General features: G+C 42.2%; 1 protein-coding gene across 8 annotated transcripts in view; it reads right to left on the reverse strand.

Annotated features, from left to right (window-relative positions):
- Positions 1-6,729: 6,729 nt before the first annotated feature.
- The window catches only part of TEAD4 (TEA domain transcription factor 4), a 79,488-nt gene continuing 72,697 nt past the window's right edge, over positions 6,730-13,520 (reverse strand). For 5 of the 8 annotated variants that reach the window (XM_019617656.2, XM_019617652.2, XM_019617637.2 and 2 more), the window contains 2 exons: positions 9,341-9,532; positions 6,730-6,980 (listed from right to left, as the gene is read on the reverse strand). In XM_019617656.2, coding sequence (XP_019473201.1) covers positions 6,867-6,980; positions 9,341-9,532 — 306 coding nt within the window. In that variant the 3' untranslated portion in view covers positions 6,730-6,866. The remainder of the gene's footprint in view (positions 6,981-9,340; positions 9,533-13,520) is intronic. The other 3 variants (XM_031555570.1, XM_019617646.2, XM_019617639.2) reach the window with 1 other exon arrangement.

Here is a 13,520-nt window from a genome sequence, read left to right on the forward strand (position 1 = left end):
TATTCTCTCACATGGTTGTGTGTGATGCAGTCCACGAGCAGCAAAGTGCATGATGGAGTGGGTATCATGTCAGCATTTTCACAGTGTCAGGAAGAAACATTCTATGATGGACCTCCTATATGTAGATAGAAACCTCCATTTGGGCAGTTACAACAAAGAAACTGGTGTACAATAACTTAATGAAGAAGTAAATCAATTAGTTCCTCTTCCGCATCAAATTGATTGTCCAAGCCAACTGTGATTTTAGAGGTGTAGATTTATGTGTGGCAAGGCTAGTACTGGTGCAGCCTGTGCTTACCTGAGAAATTGCATCTGCGTATGAAGCACACCCAGCAGGGCTTTACACAGCCATGTTCTGGTCTTCTGTTAAGATGAAAATCCTCAGGATCAGTTACACACCAGACCAAATAAACCCTTCATAGGGCCTTGCATCACAAGGTACTAATGGTACTTTTTACTATCTTTTATAGACAGTGAAATATTCATTCTCTGGTGTATGTCTTCATATGACTGAATGGGAAGTACTGAGACTTTCATCTGACACTCATATTCAATTCTGGCACTGGCATTTGATATTTGTACATCCAACCCATGGCAGTTAGTTCTGTTCTGTACAATTTGGGATCATACTCTATGGCTTTCCATGATGGTGCAACTGTGTCTGCGGACAAGGGAAGAACCACTGATATCATTTGTCTGGACTTCATTAAAGCTTTTGATATGGTCCTTCGTAACATCTTTCTCTCCAAATTGAAAATTTGACGAATGGACTGTTCAATGGGTGGGGAACTGTTTGCACTGAGAATAGTGATTGAAGTCTCCATGTCCAGATAGAGATTAGTGGTGATTGGTGACCGTCAGGGATCGGTACTGGAACTGATGCTCATTAATACCTTCCTGTACAATCAATAGATGTACGAAGGTTAGGCTTAGTAAGATTATCACAATGGAAAGATAATCAAAATAAATGGAAATGCTCACCAGTGTTGTAGGCTCGGACTAAACTCCACAAGGAGCAATCTCCAAAAGAGATCCTTCCTCAGTGGTAGTCAGCACATAAATGGGATCTAGGAGAGATGCAGCCAGGCTCCACCCCTTCTGGTAGCACAGGTGAATTGCCTTCACCTGTGCTCCCGCAGCTGATTCATTGCTTGCCTCAGGTGATCAATCAGAGGTTCAGACCGTGATCAACAGTTTCCTCAATTATGTTGACAGAGGGATTGCTGCACCTGCAGCAAGTTTCCAGATGATGCCAATCTGTATTCTGTGGTCAACATGCATAAGGAATACTATCCAGAAAGACCTAGATAAGCTCAAGCAGTGGGCCCAGGAGAACCTCATAAGGTTCAACAAAGCCAAGGAGGTCTTGCACCTGTGTCATAGAAAACCCCACTATCAATACAAGGTGGTGGACAAAAGGGTGGAACTCAGCCCTGCCGAAAAGGACCTGATATCACTCTTTCAGTATCTAAACAAAGGCTATAATAAAGAAATGAACCTACTCTCGTGTTTGTTGTGATGGAACATGAGGAAATGATTTCAGACTAAGTGAGGGAATATTTAGGCTGGACACAAGGAAAAAATTTTTTACAATGAGGGTGGTAAAGCACTAGAACAGGTTGCCCAGATGTGGTGGATGCCCCATCCTTTATGACATGCATGATCAGGCTGGATGCAGCTCTCCCTGAGCAACCAGATCTAGCTGTAAATATCCTTGTTTGTTGCAGAGGGGTTGGACTAGGTGACCTTTAAGGTTCCCTTCCAACTGAAACCAACGATTCTATGGTTCTATAACTCTACAAAACTTTCAAGCAATGACTACCTTTCTGATAGTTCACTTTTCATATGCCATTTGTCTCATGTTTTTTGTTGGCTAGATTTTTTTTTAAGGACATTTTAATTTATATTTCAAATCATTCTTAGAATTTTATTCTCCTAGTTCAAGATTTTTGTTTTAGTCCTGTTCAAACTACTTCAATACATACTCAACTCAATTTGCTAAATGGTCCTTTAGTATTAGCTGTAGATTAAGTTACCCTGATACTTTCTCTCTCCTCCAGGTCACTCATTAGTCTATTAAATATATTTAAACACCTATACTGATCTTTTCAGTACACACCCTCTCTTCAGTTAACAGTCATCTGCCATCTTTGTTAATGGCCTTTAGTCCTTTACTTTTCATCTAACTGCTGACAGTTTAACCAGCAAAAATACATACTTCAGATAAAAATTTTGTGAGAGGAATTCCATATTAAATTTTTCCCATAAAAAACTTAGAACCGTAGAATGGCTTGAGCTGGAACAGATGCTTAAGGATCATTGAGTTCCCCTCCCTGCCCTGGCACGGGCAGGGACACCTTTCACTAGATCAGTTTGCTCAAAGTCCCACCCTACCCAACTCTGAATATTTCTAGTAATGGGATATCCACTACCTCTCTGGGCAACCTCTTCTGTTATCTAACCAATCCCATAGGAAAAAAAAAAATCTTTCTTATATCCAACATAAATCTATCCTCTTTTAGTTTAAAACCATTGCCCCCATGTCCATTAATGCAGTCCCTGCTAAAGAGTTTCTCCTCATCTTTTTTGTAAGCTGTTTAGGTATTGGAAGGCCACAGTGATGTCTTACTGGAGCCTTTTCTTCTCTAGGCTAAAAAAATAAAAAAGCCCAACAACTCTCTCAGCCAGTCTTCATAGGAGAGGTACACCAGTCCTCTGATCATCTTTATTACCCTCTTTGGAACCAGTTTTTCATCCACCAGTATCCCCAAGACATTCCCTACAGGACTGCACCTAATCAGTTCATCACCAAGTCTGTGTTGGTATCTGGGATTGTCTCAACCCAGGTGCAGGACCTTCTATATAGTCTTCTTGAATTTTATGAGGATTATTCAAGCCCACTCCTCAAGCCTGTCAAGATCATTCTGGATGGCATTCCTTTCTTTAGAAATGTCAGCTGCACCTCTCAGCTTGCTGTTATCCACTAGCTTGCACTTGATCCCACCGTCTACATCATGGATAAAGTTGTAAAGACACTAGTCCCAAGACAGACACCACTTAAGGGTCACCACTTGACCTGGACATTGAGCAACTGACTATGACTCTTCAGACACAGACATCCAGCCAATTCCTTATCCACTGAACAGGCTATCCATCAAATCCATGTCTCTCCAATTTAGAGACTAGGATGTTCTGGAGGGACTGTATCAAAAGCTTTACACAAGTCAAGGTAGACGATGTCCATTGCTCTTCCCTTGTCCACCAGTGCTGTCATTCTCTCATACAAGGCCACCAGGTTAGTCAGGCATGATTCACCCTTGGTGAAGCCATGTTGGATGTATTCAGTCACCTCCTCATAGAATAGAATCATAGAATCATAGAATTGCTCAGGTTGGAAAAGACCTTTAAGATCATCGAGTCTAACCACAACCTAACCAACCTACCCTAATTCTAACAACCTTCCACTAAATCATGGCCCTGAGCACCACATCCAAATGGTTTTTAAACACATTCAGGGATGGTGATTCAGCAGCCTCCCTGGGGAACCTATTCTAGTGCATAACAACCCTTTATGTAAAGAAGTATTTCCTAATATCCAACCTAAACTTACCCTGGTGCAACTTGAGACCATTTCCCCTCATCCTGTCACCTGTGAGAAGTCAGATATTGGAAGAGAGCAATAATGTCTCCCCTCAGCCTCCTGTTCCCCAGACTAAACAGCCCCAGTTCCTTCCGTCACTCCTCATAGGGCATATTCTCCAAGCCCTTCACAAGCCTTCTTGCCCTTCTTTGGACTTGCTCCAGCACCTCCATGTCCTTTCTGTACTGAGGTGCCCAAAATGAACATAGTACTCAAGATGAGGCCTCACCAAAGCCGAGTACAAGAGCAAGATTCCTTCCCTAGTCCTGCTCACCACTCCATTCCTGATACAAGCCAGGATGCCATTGGCCTTCTTGGACACCTGGGCACACTGCTGGCTCATATTCAGCTGACTGTCCATCAGTACACCAAGGTCCCTTTCTGTCAGGCAGCTTTCCAGCCACTCCTCTCCAAGCCTGTAGGGTTGCCTGGGGTGGTTTTGCCCAAAATGTGGGACCCAACACTTGGCCCTATTGAAAATCATACAGCTAACCATGGCCCACTGATCCAGTCTATCCAGGTTTCTGTGTAGTGCCTTATCCCCTCAAGCTACTAAAACATTTTACATATACCCTCACATAGTTTTCAGGGGAATCTGTTCTGTGATTTTATCAGGCACCGAGGTGAGGCTGACTGGTTGTTAATTTCTAAGTTTTCCTTTTTAACCCTTTTTAAAAACAAAGGTTATATTTCCCCTTTTCCAGTCACTGGGGACTTCACCTCACCAATGCTTTTCAAATACAATGGACTGTGGCTTAGCAAACTTCAGCTACCAGTTCTCTCAAGACCCCAAGGTGAATTTCATCATGTCCCGTGGACTTCAGCACACTCAGATTCCTCAGATAGTCTTAACCCTGGTCTTCTTCTGTGGTGGGTGGCTGACTTGAGATACTGTGACTTGGGAGATGTGGAAGAGACAACTGCCAGTGAAGACTGAGATATTTAAAAAATAAAAAAATAAAAAAATAAATTGTCGAGTAACATGTGTAACTATCTTGACTTTTAAGTTGAATTTTACTAGCTTCTTCCTTACTGCTACTTGGACATGACTTCCTTGTGAAGAATGAAGTCACCCAGCTTCAACACAGATTCAGAAATGATTATATTCAATCTTAGTTCATAAACTAAGTATTACAAACCTAGAGGCAGCATTATAGGCCTGAATAAGTTTTACACAGCCCACAAAACCATTTAACCATCACAGTGAGATCCGTAGGAGTACCACCAAAGCTCATTAATTCTTGAAAAAAGTCAGATTTCATATGCATATGTCTGAAGTCCTCCTTACCTTCTGGAATTCCAATAAATCCTTTGATTTTAGACAATAGCTCAGTTCCCTGAAGAACCGGTAATTATTTTTCTCTATGCCAAAAATGCAAGGATGGAAACGTCTGAAACAAATGTGTGAGGTATCTTCTTAAGGTATTATGCTGCATTGTGAAAGAACACATCTAACACCACCTCTTCAGAACTGCACTAATAGACTTCACCTGGCCATAGGCAATAAACTGCCTGAGAATATCATTCCATCCACCTCTTCCCTCAAAGTAACGTGAATGGCTACCTCCTCATCTCCATCAGTAGCACTGTCAGGACCAAGACTATTAACTCACAGCAAGTGAGTTAAGTCAATAACCTCAGTAAACAATCTCATTTTACAAGAATGATTTGGTTTGATTAGTTTGGAAACAGAAAGAGAACCACTTGTGATTTGCTGCCCAAATGGCATTCTTGGCAATACTTGTGCACCTCACTGTCTGCAGCCAACAGCTGTAACAAGTTATACTGGGACGGTTATTTTGTTGGCGCATAAGAAAAAAGCAGACTCTAGCTCCTAGAGCAGTACTAACTGCATTGGGAAAACAAAAGTGAAAGCATGAGGAATTATTTTAGTTAGTCAGGAGAGCAGATCTAACACATGCAGAAAACCTTCTAGGCAAGACAACATGGTTTAATAAACCAAGTTTTCTAAGCATAAATGCATTTTAAAGGCCAGTTTAAAAGGCCAAAGAAAGAACGCTCTCTCACTACTACACATAGAAGAGTGGGAGACCACGTCCAGCCTCTAACAGGAGGAAGGCTTAAGGAGCCTGTAACTGCCTATCTGCTAAGATGGACAGCTAGACAGGCAGATCTGTAGTTTATATGTGCAATCTCTACACCTAGGATTCCCATACATGTCTAGATGAACAAGTATCTAGATACGAGGGCTGATCTGAAAGTAATGCCTCGTATTTTATTACACTGGCCTACAACACCAGAAGCCGATGTTGGGGATATGGTAGTAAACATTGATCCTTCCCAATGATAGTTCATTTTGTTGCCATGTAACAGATGGAAGCAGAAGGGCAATCTGACAAAATGGCATCAGATATGGAAGTGCATGCGAAGGAACGGCATGAAATTGAATTCTTCCACATGGAAAAGATGGCACCCACTGACATTCATGGATGCTTGCTGAACATTTATGGAGACTAAACAGTGAATGTTAACACAGTGAGATGGTGGGTGGTGCATTTCAGTAATGGTGACAGCAACCATAGATTGCCTCCACTGCTGCAGATTTTTACGAGAATGGCATGCAAGCTCTTGCTTATTGCTGACAAAAATGCATAGCTAATGGTGGCAGCTACATTGAAAAATAGTGTTTTGTAGCTGAGAGTGTGCTCTGTTGAGAAGCGTTACTGTGCATGTTGTAGTTTTCATGGAAAAAATAGGAAGCATTACTTTCAGTGCAATCTATCAAAATGTAAGCATGTCTGTGTGTGTGTTGACCTCCAGATGAATGTATGTGAGCGCACACTGTGATCAGACATAGCATACACCTAGCCAAGCTGTATGTTTGTGGTCCAGCTTGTGAATGCTGCCACCACTGCCATTACTCTATGTATACCACTCCTTCTATGTCTACAATCACATCTGATGTGTGCTTTAAGGGCTGGGTTGCAGAATGTGAGGAATACATTCTAGAGAATGCTGTTTAAGTGGAACTCTTAAGCAGTTGTTTGACTGCTTCTGTGACTCCAAGCCTTTCCACCATTTGCACAAACCTGGAGATACATACTTATTTGCCACTGTGAATCATAAAATAGATTGGAGGTGCTTTTCTGAAAATACACAGTATCTGCAGTTTATTTTTCAATTTGGTGAAAGGAGACAAGAGGTTTTCAAGCACAGACTTTTTCCTCAGACATGCATCTCATGGATGACTCAGGGCAGATAGTCTCTAGTCCTTCACCAGTCGGTAGATGTGATGCTGGGCACCATGGTCACTAGCTGACACCTCAAAAACATATGCTATGCACAGCAAGGTCTCCTGTGTGTCCCTGTTTGTTACAACCTAGACAGAAAAGGAGAAGAAGCTGAGATCGTATCTGCAATTTCACTGCTTGCACATTTCAACACAGAGAGCAAAAATCAGTAGTAAGAAAAGAACAGAATTCTCTACAGGAATGACACGTAGCTCAATCATCACATCCCCCAGTCTACATGCTCACACTCCCAAGGAAAGCACTTCTACAATGTCGGGGCTACAATGCAATGAAGAGATAGGGAGATGAGTAGAGTCTACTGAGGATAAAAGAAAGTTGTGACCAAGCAGTGACCAACGAAGTATGCAGGTCTGCTATTCCCCAGCCCCCTGATGTTGTTTTTGAAAAAAAAAAAATTTTTAGCTTTGTTTGAAGTGGCCACCTTCTGTGACACACCCATTCTTGCTCCTGCTTTGGTATACCACAACCATGAATAGTTCTTTCCCACCATCTGGTCCTGCTTAGTAGAGGTAAACATACAATCTAATTCTCATGATCTATCTCATTTTACAGGAGACTGACACATTTGAAACTTTTACATCTCCCATTCCATCCACTGTACATTGATGTATTGTACATTGCTACACTGATGTATTCTTACAGTAGCTAGTTATTTCTCTTTCTCCATTTCTTTTTCTAATGACACTCAGGAATATAAGCTTCTCTGCAGTATGTATCAGGCCCGGTGTCAGCAGTATAGTGATGAAAAGTACTGTCCTGGTTTTAGAAGCATGTACTGCCTACACTACATTTAGGAGCAAACAAAATACTGTACCTAGAGCTCTTAGCTGAGGTTTGTGCCTGGCTAAAGCTTCACGTAGTTCTCTCTTGTTGGAAGACACTTTTTCCTTCAGCTGTAGTATCAACTTAATTGCAGAAGAAAAGCATAGCTGGAGGCTTGCTCTGTACCAAAACCCAACCATTCTTGTAAAAATAGAAGGAAAAGAGCTGTTTTCAAACTCATGAATAACTATTTCCTACATTTTGACCTATTGTTTTCTTTTCTTACTTCATGACTCTTTTCGCAGTTGAACTAACCCTTCTTCTTTCTGCAGGTAATTGTGAGTTATGGTAAGACATCAGAGCCTTTTTGGTAATACTGTGCTCTGAAATCTTGGAAGGCTTGATACAAAGCAATTTGCAAATCAAGATTTCAGCTCCCCAGTCAATGCGTAAAATTTCCAGCCCACTGCTCAGGATTGCAAGACTACAAACACAATATATAAAACACTGAGGTAGCACCCACATGAGATACATCTCTCTGTGACAGAAGGTGAAGAAAGCGCATGAGATTATTCAGTGCCCCAGAGGGGCTAACTCTACAGCAGTCCTTGGTGTGACTGAAGAAAGATGTATGCAGTTACAGCATTCCTCTGTATTCACACATACTTTCAAACTTTCCCTGCTCAAACCATGCTTTTGTTCATCTAAAAACAAAATCAAAAATCCTTTATGTCTTTATACTCATTTTTTCTTCCACATGCTGAAGAGCTTAATAGAAACATAAAAGAGTAAAGCCTTTTTACCTCATACTCTGTGAGGCATAAGGATATTATTAAGCTTGTATTATAGCTGACATTTCTTTGCCACAGAACAGAGTAAAGAGTAATGAGTTGCCTGAAGTCCTACAGCATTTTCAGAGGACGGACTGAACACCACTCTATTTCCTTTCTTTGATACAGCCTCCAGAATCAACTCCGCTCACCCAGCCTCAGGTTCTTTTTGGTTAAGATCTGCAACGCCTCTTGTAGAGGTTGAATAGTCAACTAGGAGAATCCACTTTTTAAGATGACTTTGCCGTCTTCCCAAATTTGAGCTGCATCTGAGCCAGGAAAGACTAATAGTATAACATAGACACTGATGCAATCTAGTTTCAGTAGCCTTGCAGTACTGCCCTACCAAGGAGTTGCAGTGATTGATTCATGAAGGCTTCCTCTTACATGCCTCTTACTTTTACTTCCCTCAATATTCTTTTCAGATTCAGGACATTTTTAAGGAAACACGCATTTTAATTCCAGCTGATATGGGTGAAGAACTCTCCCTGTGATAAATTTTATGGCCACTTAACAGTGTTTTTCTCTCCTTTTTTTTAACCTTGTGTAAAGGACCAACACACAAAGAATGAACATCCAGTAGTGGAATGAGCACTTCCTTCACTATGACCTCTGCATCCTTTTCCTTGCCATCTCTCTTTTCCTCGTTAACTTTCTTTCTTTTTTCCCCCCTCTCTCTTACTGGAGGTCTGCTGTTTCTCTACAAGCTAAAATCTCTAGTGTTCCTGTCTTGAGGTACAGTACAGCACTTGAGAAATAACAAGTACAATTTGATGCTGGGCTGTAAAATGAAATCTGCTTAGACTCACAAGAGAGAACTCTTGCATGGGGCTTACATGTTTCCAAGTTCCAAGGAATACAGTTCTAAGTCCCACCTGTAAGATAGTAAAGTTCTCCAGCACACTGTTCATCATATACTTCTCAGGAAGGTGCTTGAGTTTATGAATGAAGTTTATCATGTATTCACAGAGAGGAGAACGATGAATGCGATAGGAATAGTGTCCATTTTCATAGTGTGCATACTCTGTCTGCAATTTAAAACAGAAAAGGGATTTATGAGGTTAATGCTATCACATCAGAAACAATCATATAAAAGAACTCCAAACAGAAGACTTACGACTTTTTCAAGTCATTTTACTAACAATAATGAGCTGATTAATCTACAGTTGTAGATTAATCTGATTTATCTACAGTTCTTTGTACCAAGAAAAGACCTCAGTCTTCCTGAGCCCAACAATTTTTTCAGCTTGTTTTCTTTTCTCTTCAGAACAGAAATTCCGGCTTACGAGTAGAAAACTGCCAAGGAACTATGAAAGGAAACTAAGAGGAGCAGGCCACTTGTCAGCTATAATATGGTATGCATCTCTGCTAGAAAAAAAAATTAAGTGTGAATAAATTGAAGAAGTCCAAAACTACTGCTTCAGCAAGATCAAGAGACTCCTAGTGATAGTGGTAACTATGTTCAGGATACATCATGCCTGGAAAGGACTTTGGCCTCTGAGAGAGAATACAGCATCTTTGCTACCACCGAGGAGAATGTTTGGCCAATGTTACACAGAGGGATTTTTTTGTTAACATTCACATCTTAGCTTCTAAATATTTCATCTTCCTTTGAATAGAAACTGATGTTGGTTTGTATCTTGATTCTTAAATGCCCTTTCTCTCCTTTCACCACAACAGCTTGATCTCTCTTCCCAAGCACCATGATAGTTTTTCTTGATCTACATTGTCCCATCATATGCAAACCCAAAGCCAGACTCCAGATATGTCTATCATATGAGTGGAGATGTTTTTTGGGAAGTAATGTAGCTTGACCTGACTGCTGACAATGGAATATCTGGTGTTCTGCACACAGCTGCTCCCTCTGCATCTAAAGGCTCCTCGAGAAAAACAACAGGTCGAAGCAAGTCAGAGCAGGTCTCAGCAGCTGAACGTAGCATTAGAAAGAATTTCTTCAATGCCAGATATACATATAATTATGTAGTTGCTAGAACTGCAAATATGCAAGCACTAAAATAAGCCTCATAAAATCATAACTCCATAGTTTGTAAATAGTCACAGTCTATAGTCACAGACTATAGTCTATAGACAATGTATTTTCACCTTTCTGGACTAAGTAAACCCAGATTTGCTAGCTTTTCTTTGCTCTGCAGGAACTCCAGAGAATCACCAACACTTCAGAAACTGAGATTTAACGAAAAACATCAAACACTATCAGATCTTCCACCGAGTCTTGAAAAATGCCATGCTGGAGGCTGAAGCAATTTTATAACTTCATGTCTCAGAAATAATAATCTATGGCATCCATCTCCCTAGCGAGAAATAAGGGATATATTTACCTTTAGATATATTCAGCATACAAATACTTGAAATAATAGAATAGCAGTCAGAGAGAACCTCGTACAAAGGTGCCTGTACAGTTAATGAATACACCGATGTTATGGTATAGCAATCTACAATTAATGAATATACAGATGGTACAACAGAGAGCTTGGCTACGATGTTGTTACACCAAAGCGGGAAACAGAAATGATAGGTACACTCACCTGTATCCTGAGCTTGCATGGGAAACTCCAGTGGAGTGGATCTCTAGAAGAGATCCTTCCCCACTGGTGATCAGCTTTTAAATGGGTCTAGGAGAGGTGGAGCCTGGCTCCACCTCTTCTAACAGCACAGGTGAATTGCTTTCACCTGTGCTCCCATGGCTGACTCATTGCTTGCCTCAGGTGGTCAATCAGAGGTTCAGGCTGTGGTTCAGCATTCCCCATACACTCCACCCTTCATGGCATAAACCAGTGATTAGGTTGACTAAAGGGTAAGCTTTCCCTATTACAGAGATCTGATATACGGCGGCACTTATACAATTTCCATCGCGATGTATGTTGGTAAAATTCAAGATGTGTGATGATCGGTGAACGTTGATATTCTTTTATGGGCCAGTGCTTGATGGTGTTACTGGAGGCTTGTAATCATGAGGTGCAAGTCCATCTATGTTTCATCAGTCCCATGTAGGTCATCACTGGTATTGCACATGATCTGGCAGCAACACTGGAACACTCTGAGGATATTTTTTCCTTCCGGTGGTCCTAGAGACTCAAAGACTCACAGGGAAGTAATACAGATGTTTCAAAGGTACCAGGAGGGGAAGGTCTGCCCTCTAGGGCAAGATACAGGCTGTATTTCTATCCTGGGTCCACCCTTCAGCTTGTACTCTGGCATGCCCCGGTTGCCTGTACCACACCTTCTGGCCAGATATCTGCAGCTGCATAATTATATCTGGCACCAAAGGAGGTGTCCTGATCTGCCATAGGGACATGATGGGGGTCCCTTTAATAATAAAGATTAGGGTGTTGACCACAGTATCCGTAGGCCATGTACCTATCACTGGAGGGATTACCAAGCCTCCCACCTTTAATAATCTCCCCCAAAATGCAAGTAGGCCACACCGCTTCCTACCTGCACCTTCCAAAGCCATTTCATTCTATGGGTACTTGGATCTAAATTCTCAGGGGCAGAGGCAGAAGATTATTTTCATTACCAATCTGGAGTCTTACCTGATTATCAATGCCTGTAATTTGGATCCCAAGTGGGGAGGCCCATGTTGTCTGTAGCATTCTCAGGGCACTGGATCTGCCATCTTGAGGTCTTTCATTCAGGTCCCACAGGGTTTCATAGAGTCTCTTTGTCCATCCCTGCAGGGACTGGGAGTCTGCCTTCAGGGCAGCCTTAAGAATACCATTATAACGTTCAATGAGGCCTACCCCCATTGGATTATATGGCAGGTGGAATCACCATTCGATCTTGTTTACTTCTGCCCAGCGTTGTATCGTTGCACCAGTAAAATGGGTTCCTTGGTCACTCTCAATGACTTCAGGTGTCCCATAGGTAGACATCAGTTTAGTAAGTATGATGGTGTATGCCTGGTTTGCTTTTGGTACTGGATAGGACTGCAGTAGCCCACTTGCAGCATCAGTGCAGGTCAGGGCATATCTTGTCCCTTCAGACCAAGGGAGGGGCCCAGTGTAATCGACCTGCCATTGTTGGAGAGAATTGTGTCCTCTAGCAACGTGGGCTGTTCTTTCGGGCAACGATCTTGGTCTCATCTTAGAGCAAGCTTTGCAATCCTGGCATGCCTGGACGATGTCAGGTAGCTGTATGGGCAATCCCCATGCTTTAGCAGCTACCCACATTGTCTTTTGTCCTGCATGCCATAGCTTCTGCTGTAACCAATGGGCGATGTTCTCAGATGGTGAATTCTCAATCCATCAAACTCGGGCCAGCGAGTTGGCTTCATCATTTCCTGGTGATGTAGGGGCTGATGACCAGAAACACGGTAGACACATGTAGTCCTGTGTTTGCCTGTATTCCATATGTCTAATCACATGTCTTTGCCTCAGATCGACCGGGCATGGATAGTCCATTCATTCTTGGGTGGCCCACTGTGCAATCCAAAGAATGAGCCCCCAGTACACAGGCCATCTATCTGTGCAGATGTTCAGGATACCGTCACCGGGTTCCTTGGTTATAATCATCCACACGGCTCGCAGTTCTGCCCATTGGCTGCTCTGACCATCCCCCTCATCAAACCAGATTGTCTCAGTGAAAGGATGGTATGCTATTGCTCTCCACTCGCTCGGGTTCCCTTGCTGGACCCATCTGTGTACCAGGCATCTTCAGGGATAGCATATTTTCCCTCCTGACCAGAACTCTTCTCTGGTGGACAACCAGAGTTTCTTTTGGTGCATCACTATGGAACATCAGTGGGCCTAGGATCTTCTGGAGTTCTTCTTTTAATGGTGATGAGGATAGACTACTCTGGCTGAGATAAGCAACCCATTGTGCCACCGTTTGTGCTTGGGCCACTCCTGTCTTAGGAAGGTGGGTCAGATCTTTCACCCAACCCTGAATCGGCAGAGTGGTCTTAACTAAGATTTCAGCCATTTGAGTTATCGGCTCTACTGCCTGTAATGTGGAGTAGACAGCCAATAACTGTTTTCATACTGTATCTTTCTTCTG

This window comes from Meleagris gallopavo, chromosome 1, assembly GCF_000146605.3.
Source record: "Meleagris gallopavo isolate NT-WF06-2002-E0010 breed Aviagen turkey brand Nicholas breeding stock chromosome 1, Turkey_5.1, whole genome shotgun sequence".
In the NCBI taxonomy this organism is placed as follows: domain Eukaryota; kingdom Metazoa; phylum Chordata; class Aves; order Galliformes; family Phasianidae; genus Meleagris; species Meleagris gallopavo.